Source organism: Lytechinus pictus, chromosome 13 (assembly GCF_037042905.1).
Source record: "Lytechinus pictus isolate F3 Inbred chromosome 13, Lp3.0, whole genome shotgun sequence".
Lineage (NCBI taxonomy): Eukaryota > Metazoa > Echinodermata > Echinoidea > Temnopleuroida > Toxopneustidae > Lytechinus > Lytechinus pictus.
The window spans coordinates 14,879,371-14,902,498 of record NC_087257.1 but is presented as its reverse complement, the minus strand read 5'-3'; the positions used below and the strand labels follow the sequence as shown (position 1 = coordinate 14,902,498).

Genomic DNA, 23,128 nt, shown 5'->3' with positions numbered 1-23,128 from the left:
TCCCTTTTGCAATACTAGAAGTTCAAAATAATTACAATAATGACTGTCCCGAGAACCCCATTACATAAAATGAAATTCCCATTACTTAAATGAAAAAACCCATGATGTAAAATTAGAGCCCCATTACATAAAACTGATATCACCTAGGCCCAACCTATAGAGTATCCCAAGAGCATTGATGACAGTCATGAAAACCCCATTCCATAAAATGAAAATCCCAATGCAAAAAAGTGACAATCCCATTACATCCCTACATCTTACCTATACACAGTGTCCCAATAGCATCGTTTACCATCATGTGACTCCCATTACACAAAATATTGCAATGTAAATTGAAAAAAGATCCCCTTACATAAAATGAGAGCCCCAATACATGAAATTGAGATTAACTAGTTCTTATCTATGGACTGTCCCAAGAGCAGTGATACTGTCTTGAGAACCCCATTCCATAAAATGAAAATCCAATGCAAAAAAAGTGACAATCCCATTACATCCGTACATCTTACCTATACACAGTGTCCCAATAGCATTGATTACCATCATGCAACTCCCATTACACAAAATATTGCAATGTCAATTGAAAAAGATCCCCTTACATAAAATGAGAGCCCCAATACATGAAATTGAGATTAACTAGTTCATATCTATAAACTGTCCCAAGAGCGTTGATTACTGTCTTGAGAACCCCATTCCATAAAATGAAAATCCCATTCCATCCCTACATCTTACCTATACACAGTCTCCCAATAGCATTGATTACTGTCATGCGAGTCCCATTACACAAAATATTGCAATGTCAATTGAAAACAAAAATTAAAATCCCATTACATAAAATGAGATACCCATTACATGAAATTGAGATTAGCTAGTTCTTCTATATACAGACTGTCCCAAGGGCATTGATTACTGTCTTGAGAACTCCATTACATAAAAAAATAAAAATACCAATGAAAAAAGTGAAAATCACATTACACAAAATGAGGGCCCCATTACATCTAACTTAGATCACCTAGGTCTTACCTATACAGAGTGTCCCAAGAGCCTTGATGACCGTCATGAGAACCCTTTCTATCGTTTTAGAGGAGCGTAAGATACGAACCAGGGGCAGAATTCCATTTTCCTTCTTGATTTCGTTCTGATTATCAAAACTTTCTCTCGTCAATGCTATCATTGCCTTGCAGGCTGAAATAAAAAAAAGACATACGCAGAGAAATATGAATAAAGTCTGAAAATGTTGCAACTTTTGAAAAGGTTTGTTGGTTCAATATTCCATTAAACATACTTGATGTATGGGGGGAGGGGTTAAAAGATTTACTGAATCATTTTAATGTAATTGGCATCTCAAGATAATTGGGTAGCTCAAGTAGTATACTACAAATATATTGATGAGTGCAAAGATTGTGTCAAAAACGTATGCAGGGAAGCAAGAATTAAACATGTTAAATCACAAGTTTGTTTTCTGTAAAGGAGCACCTTGCTCAACAGGATAAAAAAATAGTTAGCACTTCTAGAAAGTTACCTTTTATTCATTATACATTGTAACATCTGAAAATAAGTGAATTGAATTGAGATGAATATAAGAAATTGTGAACCAAGTAATAAGTTCTATATAAAAGTGGAATACGATGATTAATAAGCTTGTTTTACTACAGCGTATGCAATCAATTTAATTTCACTTACCCACATATTGCAATCTTTCTGACTTGACGATAAGATCGATGATACCGCTGATACCAATGTATTGAGCTATCTCCTTCTGTTGTCTCCTTGTGCTTCCTGCCAAAGCCCACAAGGAGCAAGCAGCCTGCTCCTTCACATCTAAAGCCCAGAACTGCATAAACAAAAAACAAAAAAAATTTGATTAAGATTAAATAATAATGTAATAAATATCAATATAGGATTGGTACAGCGCACGTATCCACCTTGCTAGGTGCTCAATGCGCTCCTATATTACCCTTGCTAAGCTTGAATACCAATTTTAGTGTGCACAGCTTTTTGAGGAATGACTTCCTGCCAGTGTTTTAAGTGTTTTATACATGATGATATCATCATTATTACACAACAATATCATCATTTAATAAAGAACTGCATGAACATATAGTATTATCATCAATACAGGGCCTATAGGATATTTTGCTCTTCATCATTTGCCTGTGCAATATCAGTGTGCATTGCAAGATGTACAGAAATCTGCCAAATTTCCTAAAGGCTTATGCACAAACTTGCTATGTAATATTGTGCCATATCACACAGTCTAATAAATAATGATCACTAAAAACAATCATAATATTATTTGATCATGGCTTTTCTTCATGGGATACCAGAACGAGCCTAATCCCTACAGCCAATAATGCACCCATCTCGATTCATGCAATATTCCTGAACTCATGGAATATTCCTGATACCGCATCCTGGACAATGCAATATAATAAACTGACTCACCGTTAGAAGTTTGATGAGAGCTCCTGGAGCGTGTAGATCAAGTATGGCCCTCTGAGAGTCGGGATTGCTCTCACCGAGAGACTCTAAGGCCGCAGCGGCTTTGACCTGCACCTTGATGTTATGACACTTGATGAGCTTGACCAGCGGCTCGACCGCTCCCTCCGCGATGACCGCATTCTGGTTGTCATGGTGACCGTAAGTGAGGGCAGCGAGGGCAGCAGCCGAAGCCTCCTTCAGTTCATCTGAAAAGGCAGAAGAAAGTAAAGACATTATTAGAAAAGCTGGACAGAATATGTTACGATAAATATTAACAAGAGAATGGGCACCAGATTGAAGGAAATAAACACTGGATATAAATGAGAATGATCATGAATGGGCATGAAACAACTCAAGAATATACAGAAGGTAAAAGTATATTGGATGTTTATGACAGGTATTAAAGCACAAGTTAGATTCATGGGTGTTTTTTGCTAAGTGGGTAAGTCCCCAGACTTTAAAAAGCTAGGCCTGGGGTTCAAATCCCATTACAGCACCCTTGTCCTTTGGCTAGGCAATTACCTACGTCTGCTATTCTCTGGCCAGGTAGCTGTTTCATAAAGCTGTTCGTATTACAAGTGACTTTACCAACAACCGGTGACCCTTATTGTCGTAAATGGTTTAAACCAGATATTCATAGGTGTTAATTTAGTCCTTAAGAAAGGATAACCAGTCATTCTGAAAGTCACTCATAACTTAAAAACAGCTCTATGAAACACCCACCAGGTGTAGTAAATATGGTACTATAAATGTGCAGCGCTTAGAAACATTGAATTAAGTGCTAAATAAAGATTGGAAATTATTATTATTCAATGAGAAAAAAATAGTGGGACTAATGAAGGTACAAAATGACTTTTGATACCCCAGTCACACAAGGAATACTGACTCCAGACAGAGAAAAGCTATTAAGTCTTTACCAATGACATGCCCTTATTCAGTTTTGTCGGTGTGACTGTTGCAGAAAAAAGAAGTTTGTTCCGAAGATGATTCTTACCAGAATTGACTGTAAGAAACTCCACCAAAGGCGCAATTCCACCATGCTTGGACACCAATGTCTGATTCTCGTGATGATCGAGACAGAGTACCCTGACAGCGTTGACTGCTTGCTTGAGGACGTCCTCGAGTTCCGAATCCAGGAGATGGATGAGGGGCGGGATGCCGCCCTCCCGACTGAACTCCGTCTGGTGGTCGTCGTAGGCGCCCATGTCGGCTACGATGATGGCCGTCCGGGACTGGATGTCGTCTCGGTTGGAGGCCAGGAGCTTGATGAGGGTGGGGATTCCCCCTGCTTTGGCGATGGCATGGCAGATTGGTTCGTTGCAGGACATATTGCACAGGACTGCAGCTCCAAGGGACTGCATCTCGGGGGATTTCATCTGAAGGATCTTCACCAAGGCTGGGATGCCATCTGGGAAGTATTTCAAGAAGAAATTTGTTAAGATTAACAATTGTTATAAGCTACTAAAATCCTTGGATTTGATTGGGTGAGGGGTAAGTCATTGAGAAGAAACATACTTCATGAAATGCTCTCCTGATCAAACACATAAATCATGGACAATAGCAACTGGAGGACCAATCAGCCAATGGAGACTATTTTTTGCTGATACCCTTTATTTACCACATAATCAATGTTGTAAGAACTGTGTTTGCCAAAGCCTGTTAGCTTTTTTTATAAAGTTCCTATAAATCAATTTTCGTTTTTACCCATGCTTCTGAATAATGTCTCTTTTGTAGGAAGTTTTCCTTTAGATTGAGAATGAATACAAATTGAAATTGATATGTAGGGTTAAAGAGGTAAAATATTCCAATATTTTTCCCACAATGTTAGCTTGGCAACTTTAAAAACGTCTGACTTACTAGCTTCCAATATAGCCTTCCAGTGATGTTTACCAGAAGTTGTAAGTACCTCTAGAGATCGAACAGCACTGTCTTTCTTCCGGAAGTCTGTTGAATTCAACATCTCTGTTTTATAGGAGACAAGAAAAAAGAATCGCATATATGAATATACGGACAACCCAAGTCCATGATATCCCATATTGAGTAAATCAAGAAACAGAATGATTTTGCCTATATCGAATGAGGATTTCGGTCAATTTTTTATTCATTTTGGAGGAATTCTGGGATATAAATTACACACAAGATATGCTCATGTAACAATATCTGATGATTTATGTATTATGCAAGAAAATTGACAATGTGACTCCTTTGAGACCCTGAACATAGATGCCATGGCTAGGATTTGATCCCTTGACCATCAGATGAAAAGACAAGAACCAGTACCACCAGACCATGGGCCCATACCACAAAGCTTAGCAATCAGTTTTTTAAACAACTGATTGCACTTACAACAATTTACAATTAAGTGTAAAAATCAAGTGTACAATTAATTGCTAACCTTTGTGTTACGAGACCCAGGACACGCCCACATTATCAAGAAGGACCACTTACCAACGAGAGTCTTCCAGACCGGTGCATCCTTGTGATTCCATTCAATGAAGAACTCTAGGACATAGGTGTGGAACCTTAGAGCAGCCAGGTGGACCATGTTGTTCTTCTCCATATCCGTCTTAAGGATCTTCGCACCTAGCTCTATCAGAATCTTGACCGATTCTAGGGCCCCGCTGCTGGCAGCTAGGAGCAGTGGGGTCTGTCGCAACCTGTCAAGGGGAAAGATGTCGGTTGATCTTTGAGAATATGAACTTATTTCTTTAAGAATTTATTTAGATCTCAGGACCTTTGCATCAAGTTCGATGAGGATCTTGACCGAGTCTAAGGCCCCGCTGCTGACAGCTAGGAGCAGTGGGGTCTGCCGCAACCTGTCAAGAGGAAAGATGTAGGTTAATCTTTGAGAATATGATCTTATTTCTTTAAGAATTTATTTAGATCTCAGGACCTTTGCATCAAGTTTGATCAGGATCTTGACTGAGTCTAAGGCCCCGCTGCTGACAGCTAGGAGCAGTGGGGTCTGCCGCAACCTGTCAAGGGGAAAGATGTAGGTTAATCTTTGAGAATATGATCTTATTTCTTTAAGAATTTATTTAGATCTCAGGACCTTTGCATCAAGTTCGATGAGGATCTTGACCGAGTCTAAGGCCCCGCTGCTGACAGCTAGGAGCAGTGGGGTCTGCCGCAACCTGTCAAGAGGAAAGATGTAGGTTAATCTTTGAGAATATGAACTTAATTTCTTTAAGAATTAATTTCAATCTCAGGACCTTTGCGCCAAGTTTGATCAGAATCTTGACCGAGTCTAAGGCCCTGCTGGTGGCAGCTAGGAGCAGTGGGGTCTGCCGCAACCTGTCAAGGAGAAAGATATAGGTTGATCTTTGAGAATATGAATTTCTTTAAGCATTTATTTCAATCTCAGGACATTTGCACCAAGTTTGATCAGGATCTTGACTGACTCTAAGGCCCCGCTGCTGGCAGCTAGGAGCAGAGGGGTCTGCCGCAACCTGTCAAGGGGAAAGATGTAGGTTGATCTTTGAGAATATGAACTTATTTCTTTAAGCATTTATTTAAATCTCGGGACCTTTGCACCAAGTTTGATCAGAATCTTGACTGAGTCTAAGGCCCCACTGGTGGTGGATAGGAGCAGTGGGGTCTGCCGCAATCTGTCAAGGGGAAATATTGGGGTTAATCTTTTATTATTAAGGCCCTTAGTTTCATCATCTCAGGATCTGGACTAGGTTGATCTTTAAGAATAGGAATTTATTTCTTGAAGAACTTATTTAAATTTCAGGATCTTAGCACAGTTATCTCAGGATCTTGACTCACTTTGAACTCCCCACTGCAGGCAGCTAGGAGTATTTGGTCCGCTGCAACCTGTCAACAGAAAATATTTAGGTCGAAGCTGCATGAAGGGGCTAAATTTCACTTACTTATCCCACGTTTCCAGTTCCATCTGATCTTCAAACTTCCTGATGAACATCCGAACGATGGGAGCGTGGTTGTAGAAGGATGCATGGTGTATCGCTGCCCAGCCAGCATTGTCAGCACTCACCATATCGCCATGGTTACTCACCATCAAAAGGGCAGCATCCAAGCTTCCACTCTTAGCTGCAAGATGAAGGGGAGTGGTGCCTGGGGAAACAGAGAGCAGGAAAATAGAGGGCTAGGTTCTGGGGCCCTGATGTTGTATAAAGTTACTATTATGGAAACTTTGCAGTCAATAGTAACCACAAAACCATGATTATAACAATGCTCAACAGCCTATTAAAAATCAAGGATTTCACAAAAAGTGCAATTAAAGGCAAAGTTATATTATGACAGCAGCTTTTATGCTACGTTTTGTAAAGCTGCTCATAAAAGGTGACCTGTTCCTGCACTAGATGCAATACTTCACAATCTCCCATTTTAATAGTAGTCAAATTCATATTATATTTAAACTCTAATCAAATTTTCCAGATAGGAAACTGCCCATTAAGATACTGGTCAACAACAAGAATTACTACATATAAAATTGAGATTTCAATTAGCTGATGAGAAACAAAATGGTTGAGATTGTGAATCAGCACCGAAGGATAGGTCATCAGTAATGCAGAAAGTCATTCGTACACTCTAACTTACAAACAGCTTTATGAAACACAGCTCATCCCTGAATGAAATATAGCAGGGTGTACTGGGATAAGCCTATGGGGATGGGGATAGATTGGATATTGTGCTGGACGGCTAATAAACTTGCCAAATCGAGGTTCACTTATAAAAACAAAAATTGATAAAAAACCTTTGTACAAGAGTGTTTGAAAAAAGTATTTGTTGAAAGAAAGTTGATACAATACTTTTGTAAAAAAGCATTTAAAAAAAAAGTATTTGTTTCAAATTTTATCTGAAAAAAGCGTACGTAAAAAAGTGTTTGAAAAAACTATTTGTTGAAAGAAAATTGATAAAACACTATTGTAAAAAAGTGTTTCAAAAAAGTATTTGTTTCAAGTTTTATCTGAAGAAAGTGAGATATTCTGGGTTTTTTTTTTTTTTACCTGAAAAAGTAAGGATACACAATGTCAAAATTCAAAGAAAAAAAAACAGTTTGAAAATTACTGATGGGGCCACCCTACTAGATAAATACTCATATTTTCAACATTTGAATAGATAAAAAAAGTGCATAGGCCTACTGATGGAACATTCTGTAGATATTAAGATACATGTAGTCTAGGGAGATATGTGACTAGCAGAGTTTCCCTGTATACATGTTTTGTTTTTAAATTCAATATGAAATAATTCTTACAACAAACTCAACATTATTCAATAGTTTAAAGATAAATTCCAGTTGTGGGAACGATCTCAAAATGACTTTTTACAGAATTTAATATAATGATCACCAAAGTGTCTGTTTGTATGAATAAAAAATATGTGCCAAAGGATTCTGGAAGAAATTGTGTAATTGCTGAGAAATAAGCAAAATAAGCGCGGATTCTGTCACTTCCGTCAGGTCTTTATTCCAGCAATAATAATACACTGTCCCACGTGTGCCTATCTGTGTTGGCGATCTTCAGTGTGATCGTTTTTTAGCTAGATATTATGATTTCACAAAGTTCAATTTATGTAACTATACCAGATCTAGATCCACGATGATATATCAATACTTTACCTTGGTTTTACAGATTTTCTCACGAAATCAGTGTTTTACTGCAACTACGTTCATTTAGCTTTAAAAGAACATCCTTGTGCAACTATTAAAAACTTCCTTCAGAAAGCTATTAATAAACCAAACACTTTCAAATTCCTCAAAAAGTCAATCAACCATAACAAAAGAAAATAAAAAAGGAGATACCAACTTTCATTCACCAAATTGTGGATTCTTTTTTCATCATATAAGGTGCACTTAAAAGTAGAGTCAAGACTCCAAGGCCGAAATTCACATACATTTAGGTGGTTTTGAATCGGTTGTTTGAAACCATGGTCTATACATGTATAATCATGCAGATTGCATTTACCTATTTCTATACACATAATGAGAAATAATCCAATGATAAATATCAAAAGGTGACAAATTGATGCTTGTTACTAAGGTTATTGCATTAATAAGCCTCATGTTTTGTGTAAATGATGGACATATAAACATTGGGATCATCAATTCAAAATAGTGGGCTCGTTTGTGCTGTAGCCCTAAGTAACAAGCTATTCTGCATACTATGACAAAAATATGCATTCATTATTGGACACTTTAAGCATAATCAATACAAGAAATCTGCATAAACCATTGTTTCAAACCACATATTTAAATCCACCTTTGTGAATTTGGGCTACAAGGTGCAATGGAGCTACAGATCAGGAAGCCAAGGAGAGACTAAGAAAGAGACCCCAAATCGACAGTCTACAAACAAACTGTGTTGTTGTTTTTTATTGAAAAGCAGAACTCTTCACGTTGTAATTAATTCCATTTGTTTTTTGAAAATTGAAATCAATATTTTCCCCTTTTTATGTCTGTTTCACTTTTAGATATCAGATGCCTGATAAGAAATTCACAAATGAAAGAGAGAGAAAAACCCAAACAAGAAAAAAAATTCACAGGATGCACACAAATAAAATTCAAAGGATAAACAATATAGTTGGTGGGATCAACAGACTTTCACTGTTGAGACATCTGGACAAACAATGTGTAACAATATTGGACTTTGACATAAAAAAAGGAAATCCAAATGAAGAAGAAACCTTTCACCAAGTAATGGAAGCAAATCATTTACCCCCACGGATTCGCCTTCTCCCTGTCACATAATGAGCATTTTTAAAGGAATGGAAACAAGTTAAATAAATGTCTTGTAATCATAATCTATTGATGAGAAGTTATTGATAACTGTAATAACATAACTATAAACACAAAGAGTTTATAATCGGTACAGTACAACAAGATTAATGTAAAAAACACATATTCAACATTAATGCATTTGGAAAAACAGACTTTCGCAATACATCTAACGGTACAGGGTATATAATTTCACTTCAATTTCAGCAAATATTTAAAGACATGTGCTTCTGTAAATATAGATAGACATATTCAGGGAATTACCTTAATTTTTAATCCCCCAAACTGCAGAAAATTATCTCTCAATGCTACATGTACATAGATGTACAGATTACGGTGATTAATAGTAATCCAGTCCATAGATGTACAGATTACGGTGATTAATAGTAATCCAGTCCACTTTTACACAGCCCTTGAGACATCAAAACGTCTCTAACCGAGATATCACCAGAGTCTGACTTGCCTGCACAAAATGCAATTTCACATTCTTAGAAGCATGCACAGGGTTCCCAGCTTTTCAAGAAAGAAGAATTCCCTGATTTTTCCCTGATAAAGTTTGAAAAATTCCCTGATAATAATTTAAACCCAATCCCAGTTTCACATGTTTTCAAAGTTGTAGCAGTGAATTACATGTACTTTTACAATAATGTAAAACTAATTAGTACCACCGTAACCAGTCATTCAATGGATGTTGTTTTGATATGCAACAAAATATAACAGAGTCTGACTGACTACCGTGCTTTCGAATTTTGGGTTAATCAAAATTCCCTTGTTTTTTTCCCTCACTTGAGGCATTTTTCCCCGATTTGAGGTATTTAAAAAAATCAAATTCCCTAATTATTCCCTGACTGGCTGGGAACTTTGAATCTCAATTGCTAAACATTCTCCATAAGCTTTCATATTCTACTGGATTGATTTGGTAATTTGCAGGTTACATATCTACATTTATACAGTTTGACAAGAGAGTTAAGCCAAAGTCACATCAGGAAGCCATGCTAAAGCCGGTTAATAATAACAATTTCATATTCTTAAAGCAAGGGCCCGCGTGGAGAACATTTTTCGGAACTAAAGTGGCTACCCTGGGTAAAATATGACATCATTATCATTATCATTACCAGCAAAACCAACCCCATTACAACAATATTGATTATGAATTAGGAGTTAGTTTTGTTGGTTTGTCTGCAGCATTATAAAGCTCTGTAAAGACAATGACTTAAAAAATATAAATTTAAAGTAGGCTAATCCTCACACACTAAAAATGGCAAAAAGATGCACTGCCTAAAAAAAAATAATAAATTGATGTGTTAAAATCTACCAATTAATATTATCATATTTTTGACTTATGCCCAATCCATGTTTTATTTTTTTTTTTCATAAATTGATTTAAAAAAAAAAATTGTTGTCAATTTGAGGATGAATTTAAGCAGATTTCCTGTGTACATCTATTGGTTAAAGCTACATTAGAATTTGACTGGAATTAAAAATCTCTGTAAAGACAATTACTTTTTTTTAAAGTTACTAAAAAGGAATAAATTGGGAGGGAGGGATTAGGAAAACTGACTAAAGTCTACAACTCTCATGGGCAGTATGAGGAAAGATCCAGATTAAAAGAAAAGTCAAAAGAGAAAGATGTATTCAGTTGGATCGTTGGGGAGTTGGGAGGGACTTTAATAAATACAGACACAGCTTTTCATGACTTGATGACAGCATATTTCAGTTGCTAAAAGTGTAACTTGAAAAAAAAAACGTCTACAAATCTGCTACAAATTACATCTAAATACTCATAAATTGTTAAAGCAGACATCATTCGGAGAGAAAAAAAAGTCACTCAAAAGGGTATGGAAAGGGGCTACCAAAAGCTAAAACAAATGTCCACATCAAAATATATAATTGGTTAAGGCAGGGGTCATTTGAAAAATTAAATCATTCAAAAGGGAAGGGAAAGGGGTAGGGGGCTACAGGCGGCTATCCACAACAAAATATTTTAAGTTGCAAAAGCATAGGTCATTGGGAGAGAGAAAACATGATTGGGTTTCGATATTAGAGGCTAGCAGCTAGCAAGTAACAGGGATCTTCAACGCAATTGACTTACCTCCACAAATACTTGCTATAAATCAGTTGAATAGTAAATGAACAGATGTGATGTAAGAATGAAATATGATGAATTATACAATGCATGAAAGAAGAAATGACAGGTACAAAACAACATGACAAAACAGGTAAAATGCTGAATTGGAAAATATGCATCTACAGTATATGTAAAACGGGCTGAACTAATGGAGAGAGTTTCGTGTCAGGCTTGTGCCAGCAAATACTACACCAGGGGCCTGTTGCAGAAAGAGTTGCGTTTAATAAACGTAAGTCCCGAATACGGGTGCTTCATTGGCTGACAATCAAGTTGCGCAAGACTTTTTGAGTTGCGTTTGATCGCAACTCTTTCTGCAACGGGCCCCAGGGCCTTGTTTCATAGAGACTCACAACAATGGTGGCTTTTCAATTATTGTAACTGTTATTGGAAATGACTTGAGTGTTGTCTTAGCAATCTCATTTTTCAAACATTCATAACTTTCTTATTCCTTGTCTGATATCCATTAAACTAGCACTATTCTGACTGCCTTAATGTTTCTTTTCCCACACATTTATTTTATCAATAATGTTTGCTCCGGTTGTAAGTCGGATTTTAAATGCTTGTGAAACACCCCATGTCAGATAAGATAAGGGAAGATGATGCTTCAAATTAAATTGATAACAGCTATGCATTATGAACCGATAGGGACTAAATGATTGCTTGAGAGATGAATAGAAATGGCACATAATGAGCAATGTTGTATGGCACATATAAAGTGAAATGGAAATGCATAATTGACAACCCTTTTTGAATAAGAAGAATATAATCTCACTGCCAGTAAACATCAAGTAATTGCCATGTACTGCCCTTTGCTTCTAAAATACAGGTTTTTCTTACCGACTTGTGTAGTGAGATGATGCCTTCTTACACTGATATCTTGGCCTTGTATCATGAGCAGTTGAAGGATCTGAGCGCGGTTGTGAAGGGCAGCGTAGTGGACCAGGGAGTAGCCATCCTCGTCTTGGTTGCCAAGACGAGATGCGGGACATTTACGAGCGAGGGTCTGGAATACAGAGACTAGGCCTCTGATAGCCGCTTGCCTGAGACCAGCTTGTAAGGACTGAAATTTACAAAATTATGATAGATAAATAACTAAAAGAGTGACTCGTTTTCCTTACGTGGGCATGCAATAATGTGCAAAGTGTTTATTCAAAGTCAAAAAGAAATATATAAAACAAATAATGCACAAGTTAATGTGTTCAAATGGTAGTAAACTACATTCAAGGATATTTACAGTCATGGGACAAGCATGAGGCACTACATGTAGTTCCAATCGCTTCTGCACAACATTAAGAACGCATCTTTATTTTTTTAAACTCCCAGGGAGGTTTTCTATGAACCTCTACGATAGCACATTTCAAGCATTCCATCTCTTACTCGCTCATTGAAATGGACCTTACGTTGCTGCATGTAAATCTACAATTCTACATACATAAGGTCTTTCGCGACCTCTATTTTTTTCGACTTTTCACCCCCAAACATTTTTGTATTCCTCTCATATATTTGTAACAATGGTGATTTTGGCAGCTCTGTAAAACAAATTTTGTGAATTCAGGCAAAGAGTATTTTACAGACCTTAAACTTGATGGCTTGGTGGTATCCGTATCTCCGCTTGAATTGTTCGTGCATGTGGATATCAGTCAAGGGTAATCGCTTGGGTTTTAAATCCTTGATCTTCTCGTAGAATGAATGACACCAAAGGGGGCGTGGCGGAGACACAGGGTAGTAGGTCTCAAGGTCCATGGAGAATGCGTAGTATCTACAGGGAGAATGGATGGGTAAATTAAAATTTAATCATCTCTTCATAACGAAATGCCTTATATCACAACCATTATCATCATTATCACCAAGATCATCATCATCATCACACTTGTTGTCTTCAATGTTATAATCTTCAACATCATCATTACAATTATCACACCCATCCAGGGGTGTGAGTGGTCACAAATAAAAAGATCTGAAAAAAGCTGAAGAGTGTTGAAAAAGTCTGAAATAGAAAGAGCTCCCATACTTTTTGTACAGAGGAAGGCCAAAAATAAGCTGAAATTAAGCTGAAAATCAAAACAAAAATATCTGAAATCAGATAAAAATCTGAACTCTCACACCCCTGCACCCATCATCATCATCACCATTACTATAATTATCATCACCATAGCCATCGTCATCACCATTACTATCATCACAATCGTCATCTCCATCATGAACATCCCCATCCCCCCAAAACTACCGTCATACCTCCCTTTCCCCCTCTTAAAGATAAATTCCAGCTGTTGAAACGATCTCAAAATGACTTTTTACAGAATTTAATATAATGATCTCCAAAGTGTCTGTTTGTATGAATAAAAAATATGTGCCAAATGATTCTGGAAGAAATTGTGTAATTGCTGTAAAAATAAGCAAAATAACCGCGGATTCTGTCACTTCCGTCGGGTCTTTATTCCAGCAATAATAATACACTGTCCCACGTGTGCCTATCTGTGTTGGCCATCTTCAGTGTGATCGTTTTTTAGCTAGATATTATGATTTCACAAAGTTCAGTTTATGTAACTGTACCAGATCTAGATCCACGATGATATATCAATACTTTACCTTGGTTTTACAGACTTTCTCACAAAATCAGTGTTTTACTGCAACTATGTTCATTTAGCTTTAATGTACATCCTCAAAGGATGTTCCAAGTGGTATGGGATGATAAAACACACCACTCACTTCTTTCCTCCAAGCTCAATGACAACCATAGGATAAGACTCCTGGAACGTGTCAGGTTCCGTGAGCTTCGCCAGTCTCTCCGTGGCCTCCAACTGGATCTTGTTGTAGTGGTTGAGGATGACCTCAGGGGGGTCGAGAACCACGTCATCGCCTTCGATGTCGATCTGGATGCCTCCGTGGAGGTGGAAATACTTGTTACCAAAGTCAAAGTTTGGGCAGCGGAACTCCGGGGACAGCATCAAGGGTGGGAGTTCCCTTTCTGTCTTGCATTCATCAGCTATGAGAAAAAAGTTCCAAAATAGAATTTATAACAGGGCCCCCGTCTTACAAAGAGTTACGATTGATCCGATCAATTGTAACTCTATGGAAATCCATCAGTGTCATTACTTTTTCTACGAAAAATATGCACAATGACCTTTGTATGCAAAGAGAAGCGCAGTGAATTTTCCAGAAAACAATGAATGCATGAATATACATCATAGCTAGAAAATATTTTGAACAAACATGCATAATAGATGTTGATGTTGCTGGCCGTCCATAGTTGCTATTGATCGGATCAATTGTAACTCTTTGTAAGACGGGGCACAGAAGACTGCAATTTTTAGCATAGGTTTACAAAGCAGGACAGGGAAGCATTTCATGAAACAAATATTCAGTGAATTTCATTGACAATATTGCTCAGATTCGAGTCACTAAAAATCTCTATTTGTTTCATCAAAATGATCCCCAGTTGTACATTGTGAGTTTTCAAATTTTTTTTACAAAAATTTCCTTTCATTATTACTACTTGTTCTTTCTTTGTACTGCGCTTTTTTAAAGGAAAAGGGCTATAAAAAGTTAACATTAGTAATGATATCAATAAGAAACATATATGATATGCTCATAATAATGTTTCTAAGCAGTGCATAGCATTACCTACGAGTTGGATTTAGCATGGCTATCCTGATTCAGGTACTTGAGCAATCAAGTAATTCCTTCTTACTGAATACCCATTTACAACACCTGGGTGGGGAGTGGCAAAAGAAGGTTAATGCCTTGCGAAGGATGCAAGAGCTGCAATGGGATTCGGATCCTGGACCTTGTGGTTCAAAGGATTATATATTACTAATATTATCATAAGTTATCATGATTATTTTAACACTATCTTGAAAATAACTTCTTTGGAATCATTTATCTTTGCTGGGGCCTGGGACTTTGAAACTGAAATTCTACAACTTACTTTTAAATGACAAGATAATTCATAAGTCCCTCTGTTGGTACAGCACTCACCTGTAAGTTGAGGTAGAAGTCTGGACATGTCTGGGACTTTGTTCTTTCTTCGTAGTCCCATCAAGAATGGAACCAGGAAACTGATCACTCTTAAGAGAGACATCTGACGTCGTACCTCTGCCTTGTTGCACAAATGTTTCTCGATTACATCAACATGGGCCTGATCATGAAGGGAGACAATAATGATAATATTAATAGGGTGCTCTAATCGGGTGTCTGTTTTATCTTGAAATATTAAAAAGCTCTCTCATTTATAAGACAAAGATATGAACTGATCCCAGGATAGATGTAAATCTGAATATATATATATATACTTGATTTCAAGGGATTTGATTGGATAAAGATATTGTACTACTTATATGGGATCCATGTTAGTGGTTGAACCAGAGGAAATAGTATGAAAATAAAAAAAACCACCTGAGTGCAAATTTCCTTATTTCATTCATAGGCATCAGATTGGGAATGCTTTACCATCAGAGTACGTTACACACATGTAATGTTAACTTGTTCAAATCGGCTGTTGAAGGTGCTGAAAAAACAACAACTTGAGTTTTCACCTGATAAAATACTATCCAACATGATAAGTAATATCTTTACATCCAAGTAAATCCCAGTGGATAGATACCTGTAATCTTGTCTGCAGTCTCTCGTATATATCACGGTCAGTCCTGTCCTCGTGAAGCCTCAAGACTCCGGAAACCTCATAAGCTGCGTCAATCACAAACAAGTTATTGTGCTGCTGGATAGTCTTCTGTCTCCACGTCAACTGTACCGACATGTTGTTGACGTACTGCATGAAGAGACGTTTGTCAATGTTAGCGTCATGCTTGCTCATTGGGAAGAGCCTCATGTTGTCATAGATGGTCGCGTAGTCAGGATCTTTGGTGACATCAATCATTCCTGAAGAGAAAGAGAGAGATAATGATAATAATAATAATAATAATCAGTATTTCAGATGCGCACTTTCATATGAAATCGTTACTAAATGTGCTTTACAATGAACAAAAATCATATTCATAAACATAACAAATATTTGGAAAATATGACTTTTCTAGCATGCCTTCAAGAATTGGTAATTCTTGATTGCACAGTCTAATAGACTTTTTACATTCCCAATAGCGATTGGAAGTCTATTCCACATGACTCAGAGCTACCAACTTGAACACGAATATTTCAGTATTATAAAAGCTGAAAATCAGTACATGTATTTTGGTGAGCAAATCAGTATTTTCACACAATTACCATTGGATGACACATAAAACTGAAACTTAAGAAATCAGTATTATTCTTCTCTTTTAACAGTACCAAATACTGAAAATCAGTACTAGTTGGCAGTTCTGATAACTGGGGCAACATGTATAACAAGTGGAATGCCTCTGGCCGTCTCACCTGCATCACGCGATTCAATATAGCAGCAGTGCTGATTTTGAAAACTACTATAACTCGCACAAGATGTTCAGTGATACTTGGTTACTCTTATTTCCACGTTTTATGAACTAGACCAATACACTTATAGAGATATGATGGCCATTCAACAAATACCCCCAACGTGGCCAAAGTTCTTTGACCTTAACATGACCTTTGACCTTGATCATGTGACCTGAAACTTGCACAGGATGTTCAGTGATACTTGATTACTATTATGTCCAAGTTTTATGAACTAGACCAACACACTTTCAAATTTATGGCTGTAATTCAACAAATACCCCTATTTGGCCAAAGTTCATTGACCCTAAATGACCTTTGACCTTGATCATGTGACCTGAAACTTGCACAGGATGTTCAGTAATACTTGATTACTATTATGTCCAAGTTTCATGAATCAGATCCATAAACTAAAGTTATGATGGTAATTCAACAGATACCCCCCAATTCGGCCAAAGTTCATTGACCCTAAATGACCTTTGACCTTGGTCATGTGATGTGAAACTCAAGCAGGATGTTCATTGATACTTGATTAACCTTATGTATAAGTTTCATGAACTAGGTCCATATATTTTCTAAGTTATGATGACATTTCAAAAACTTAACCTTAGGTTAAGATTTTGATGTTGATTCCCCCAACATGGTCTAAGTTCATTGACCCTAAATGACCTTTGACCTTGGTCATGTGACATGAAACTCAGGCAGGATGTTCAGTAATACTTGATTAACCTTATGGCCAAGTTTCATGAACTAGGTCCATATACTTTCTAAGTTATGCTGTCATTTCAAAAACTTAACTTCAGGTTAAGATTTGGTGTTGACGCCGCCGCCGCCGCCGTCGGAAAAGCGGCGCCTATAGTCTCACTCTGCTATGCAGGTGAGACAAAAACCTGATCTCTGCAGTGTGCAGTCTGGCTACCTGGAATCAGTATGGTGGAAGATGCAGAAAGCCATAAAGAATAATGTTTGTAAGGATGTTTTTGTTTTCAAACACATAAAGGAACAATGTGAGCATATAATAAAATATAATCAAATTACACCTCTATAAACATTACAGCAGCTGATAAATTGCGTAACAGAGTTTCATGCCAGAGAAGCAAATGACTGTAGAACAATATTTCAGGAGTAACCCCTGCAGTGGCATCTCTAGAGTCTATTACATAAAATTCACTTTTGTGATAACTTTACCATCTGATGCTAACTTCCTTGATACCCTTGATTCTGATTGGTTGTTGAGAATTGTTACCATGGTAATTACCATTAGTTTCCATTGGATGGCAAAGTTACAATGATAGTAACTTTTATGCAATGGGGCCTGGGAGGTGTTTCATAAAGCTGTTCATAAGTTGGGAGGGACTTTCAAGATGACTGGTAATCCTTTCTTGTAATAAATGACATACACCAAATTTTCATTGATGTTGATTTTAGCGCCTATAAGAAAGGATCACCGATCATTTGTAAAGTCGCTCATAACTTACAAACAGCTTCAAGGAACACCGACCTGGACCCTGTTGCATAACAATACTATTATGGTAACTTTGCCATCCAATGGTAACTACCATGGTAACATTGCTCAACAGCCAATGAGAATTAAGGATTTCAGGGAAGTTACTATTGGATGGCAAAGTTACTATAATGGTAACATTTATGTAACGATGCCCCTGGGGAGCGTTTCATCAACGTTTTTGTCCGACAAGTTGTCAGATCTGACAAATTTACTTGATTCTGATTGGCTGAGAGGTACTGTTACTACGGTAATTGTCGGATAAAACAGGACTTGTCGGATAAAATCCTTTCATGAAACGCTCCCCTGGTCCAACAAACTCACCTGCCAAGGTAAACTCGGTAAGGACGATCTTCTTAGATTCCGGTACCCCTTCTGCATTGACGTCGAGGCTTGAGCGCCAGCGCTCGGAAAACTTGGTGCGTTTATCTCTGGGGAAGTAGGCCCCGTGCCACAACGCTTTCATCATGTAGTCCACGTTGGTGAGGAGCTGGCCGACGTACGTATCGTTGTAGGCCGGCGGTAACTGGCAGGAGGTACTCTGATCAAAGTTAGCTTCTAGGGTTATTGAAGGTACCTGCATTTAATGTAGGTTAAACCATAAATGGCAGTTGTAATGATGCCCTGAAACTAATGGATCTCACACGGAAAGAACTATTGATATCAATAAAAGAATACAGACTCTCATATTATGGCCATATTAGAAGACATGAATCTTTGTCAAAGAAAATCATGGAGGGAAAAGAGGAAGGGGACGTAAAGGAAAAGCTGGCTTGGAAATATTGAAGAGATAACAGGCAGAAAGATAAATGAATGCTGCAATATAGCACTGGACAGAGACAGATGGAAAACCATGACATCCAACCTCTTTAAAGAGAAGGAACAGCGGTAAGGTAAGGTAACAATGGGTAATTTCAAGTTCAGTGTAGTACGAGTGTTGGTGTTAACCAGTTGAATACACGTGTGATTCTAACAGGCTTTGCACAGGGACCACTCGGTTCAAGTAGGTTATGAGTTGCATGTAAAAGCACAATTGAGACTGATTGTTTGCTAAAACCACAATAAAGATAATATTAATATACAGTACTTCCTCAAAACATATCATATACTGTATATGATAATAGTAAATAGTGGTAGTAAAATACGAGCTGTGATTGGCTAGATTGGTACCATGTGACCTCCCTTCAAAAAGATATAGTGTTCATATGTACAATATAACTTTCGATTTTTGGAGTGTAAAACAGGGTCGGAATTACACGGGGGCGACGGGCGATTTTGCCCCCATGACAGCCCCAATCGCCCCTAAAAATTATCAAAACCCAATGCTTTGGGGCGACTATTTATTTCAGAATCACCCCAATAAAATACCATCGACAACGTAAAAAATACTTCACATAATTACGTTCTCCGGCAGCGGAGCAAGCGCATCTTTTATATTGCCCTTGCCAGCTTTAAGTTGAACGGTCGATGCAATATCCGAGCCTTCCGTAACACCGGAAGCTTCGCGATTGTAAATAAAAGTGCAATGCAATATGGGATGCGGAGTACGCATAGGTTTTTAGAATTGTTGACGCACTTGCCGCATGGCTTATGTACATGTACGCGTGCACGATTAGACTGCACAGCTGGTAACGAGACCACATGCATCGTACGGTATATTATGTGTACTAGGCATGCACAGAATTGTATGCGATCAGCTGGTGATGGTTAAACATTGGCAGCATTGATGGAAATCATCATAATGGAATTATGAATTTGGTGCAGCACTGCAGCTTGATTGGGTGTGCCTTAACAGCATCATTGATCTGCTCAGCTGGATATGTTACTCAATAGCCACTCATTCAACTGCTCATCACTGATCACTCAGGGCTGATATCACTATTCAAAGTTGAGACAAAACTAAAGAATAAACAAGCCTGGACATTCATATATGGTGAACACCTTTCTTCAATATCATATATGTGATCTTTGAGTCTATTTGAACAAATCCTCAACCAAAATGCAAACTTTCATGTATACAGTAATTACAGTTAAAAATGTTCTGAGCTTTTAGGCGTCACAGTGAGTCTCGGAATGTCAAAAGGTAATTGCTGATATGCGATAAAAAAAAAAGTAGCCCCATGAATTAGAAAATAGCCCCAAGATATTCAGTGGTAGCCCCAATGTAAAATAAAGTAGCCCCTAAAATAAAATAATTAATTCTTACCCTGGTGTAAAACCAGTGTGAGATGAATGGGGAGAATATCGATTAATGGCAATGCCCATTTAGCCAGTCAGAACTGCGCGTCTGCATTTACTAAGCGCATGCAATGCGTTGAATCTTGATTTTTATAGTGACGTCACATTTTCATTACTTGTGCAACTTAACATTATCGACGGTACATTTTGGATAGTACATGTGCAACGGTACAAATGTTTGACATTCAGCCTCCCATTTGCTCGCGCCGTACAATTTACTATAATAAATAGTGAATGTTCTATCATACAATATTACCGGATTATATGAACTCCAAATACAAAATTATCACTCGTGCAGGTCTATTTCATATTTGTCGTACATATAATCCAGTATAATGTACAATAGATTGTACACTATTTATATATCATGTGAAAGCTTGAACATAGAAAAGATTTATCCTTCTTTGTTGCTTTCTTTTCACAAAAAAGTGAAAAAGTCATTTTAAAGGGAAAAGAAAGGTGAAAGAGATGCCAATATCCTGACAAAGCAAGTGACATGGAAAAAACTGTTTAAGAAGTAAACAAAAAAATTGTAGAATTATTTTTCTACCATACCTGATTAAGGCCGTAAATGCCCATAACAAGTTCTCTAAGGATCTGATGAATGAGTCGAAAGTCGATAGGTTCCACCGTTGGGTCAAAGGGCATTAGAATCAAGCAGTTGTTATTAAGGAAGGGTTTACTTGACATGATGATACCATCGGGTGGCTCTGCTTGTAGCTTGTGCTCATCCTGTTCACAATAATGGAAAAAAAATCATAAGTTGGTTTCCTGCCCTATCACAAAACATTTGAGGAACACAAACTAAAATAGCATTTACGCCTCAAGCCTTAAATAATTATTTGGGCTAATTACGGAAAAACCATGTCTCTCAACAAATCACGGGTTTGACCATTATTGTTGACTAGATCATCTACAAGTGCGCAGCTGTCAACCAGAGGCAAAGCTCCACATATTTTAGAATCTTTATGAAAGCTATTTTGTCTAAATAGTTGTGCATGCAGGGAGAACTCCTTTCATGTACATCATGGATGTGTTCGCACAGTACACATAATAGAGATCAAGGGTTAGTATCTAGACCCTTAGAGTTGCCAGTTCTACTGACTTTTTTGTAAATAAAATGAAAATTAGAGTAGGTCAGGGCTAATCATATTTTTCTTCAAAATCATATAAAGAAATGGAACTGTCTGTGGACTGTACTTGGGTCGGTTTGGTTATGGCAGAGGTACTTTTTTTTGCAGAATTTACCTGAGATAAGAACCAGTGATATGAAGTCTGAGCCAGCATTTCTTGCACCTCAAAGCGGTCATACTTTTCAAAGAACTGAGCTGCCATGCGATTGGCTGTAGCATTTGCCACCAGGGTGGGGTCGACTTCCCCAGCATGAAGATTGGTGTCTGCTCCCTTGCCTGACATCGTAATAGTTAGCTGAGATTCAGAAAAGACAAAAATATCAAACATTGGGAGCTACAGTATAAAGTGGTTTCATAACATGCGATAGGGTGAGTGGTTTACAATAGTCAATATGCAGTTAGTCTGCTTCCCAGACTATTAATTAGCATAATTTATTCAAATGAAATGAAGTATATTGATTTAATGAAATTAAGCTTTGAAACCCCATAGATTAAGTCATTTTCTTCCATTTTGCAAATTCTTCTCCCCCCCCCTCCCCTCAATTGACAAGACTCAAAACACCCCGGGACTACATGTACATGTATGAGGAATACATGTCAACTAGTGTTCTTTTTGTAGGCATTCAATATCCATGATTTAGTAATTTGGGGGGAAATATGAACTTTTCTGTTGGAAATTCAGTAAAAAATCTCTTACTTTCTCCAAAAGTGTATTGAAAACATCAAATGCTTAAATTATACTGTATGATGGGGCCGGGGACCTAAAGCTACGCAATTTGTTTACAAACAATAGCCTAAAAACTATGACAATTTTAATATTTGAACAAAACATCTTTTACTAATTTGTGGTAAATATTCTACATGTAAATACCATTAACTAAAAAGAAAATATCACAAAACTTACTAATACAAAAACCCGCCATTTTTTCCGAACACCTATTGATTTTGTCGCCCGATGGAGAAGGGGTCCTAAAGCTAAGCACTCGATTTATCATGCAAAGAAATAGCATTTCATGTGCCTCAATTTCTAAAATATGTTCATTTTATTATAGGAAAATATGAAACTAAAGTGAATATAACTCCAATATTCCGTTGCTGGTTTTCTCTGCATTTAGTGACTTACACTGTATTGCAGCCTCTGTAGAAAAATTGAATCGTTCTTCACTCTGCAGTCACAGTTCCACACACAGAGAGCACATTTTGCCATTGAAATTGCATGCGCTATTAGTGGTGCATAGCTTTAGGACCCACGTAGCTTTACTTCAGGACCCCCTACCATATACATGTAGAAAGAAACGTTTGAAAATGAATTAAAACGTTTTATGCCAATTAAAAAAGGAAAGTAGTTGATCGTCCTGGTTTTTTTAGAGCAATGATGAGGGAGGTCCTTAGTATTTGCCATCTTACTATTTTTTTTTAAACAAAGAGATAATTTATCGGCCGGGATTTCTGACATCAGTGATGAGGGGGATCCTTACTATTTACTATTTCTTAATCAAAAAGTT

General features: G+C 37.4%; 1 protein-coding gene across 5 annotated transcripts in view; it reads right to left on the bottom strand.

Moving 5' to 3' along the window:
- Nucleotides 1–23,128, bottom strand: part of LOC129275051 (ankyrin and armadillo repeat-containing protein-like) — a 37,542-nt gene that overhangs the window by 10,515 nt on the left and 3,899 nt on the right. Inside the window, exons 1-17 of one of the 5 annotated variants that reach the window (XM_064108710.1) lie at nucleotides 22,747–22,859; nucleotides 21,739–21,918; nucleotides 21,046–21,222; nucleotides 18,577–18,829; nucleotides 15,949–16,223; nucleotides 15,324–15,483; nucleotides 14,055–14,331; nucleotides 12,921–13,104; nucleotides 12,183–12,405; nucleotides 11,310–11,324; nucleotides 6,354–6,555; nucleotides 4,927–5,135; nucleotides 4,336–4,440; nucleotides 3,473–3,886; nucleotides 2,443–2,684; nucleotides 1,681–1,831; nucleotides 1,021–1,182 (exon numbers count right to left, since the gene is read on the bottom strand). In XM_064108710.1, coding sequence (XP_063964780.1) covers nucleotides 1,021–1,182; nucleotides 1,681–1,831; nucleotides 2,443–2,684; nucleotides 3,473–3,886; nucleotides 4,336–4,440; nucleotides 4,927–5,135; nucleotides 6,354–6,555; nucleotides 11,310–11,324; nucleotides 12,183–12,405; nucleotides 12,921–13,104; nucleotides 14,055–14,331; nucleotides 15,324–15,483; nucleotides 15,949–16,223; nucleotides 18,577–18,829; nucleotides 21,046–21,222; nucleotides 21,739–21,918; nucleotides 22,747–22,830 — 3,313 coding nt within the window. In that variant the 5' untranslated portion in view covers nucleotides 22,831–22,859. Of the gene's footprint in view, nucleotides 1–1,020; nucleotides 1,183–1,680; nucleotides 1,832–2,442; nucleotides 2,685–3,472; nucleotides 3,887–4,335; nucleotides 4,441–4,926; nucleotides 5,136–6,353; nucleotides 6,556–9,158; nucleotides 9,180–11,309; nucleotides 11,325–12,182; nucleotides 12,406–12,920; nucleotides 13,105–14,054; nucleotides 14,332–15,323; nucleotides 15,484–15,948; nucleotides 16,224–18,576; nucleotides 18,830–21,045; nucleotides 21,223–21,738; nucleotides 21,919–22,746; nucleotides 22,860–23,128 lie in introns of those variants that run through there. The other 4 variants (XM_064108709.1, XM_064108712.1, XM_064108711.1 and 1 more) reach the window with 4 other exon arrangements.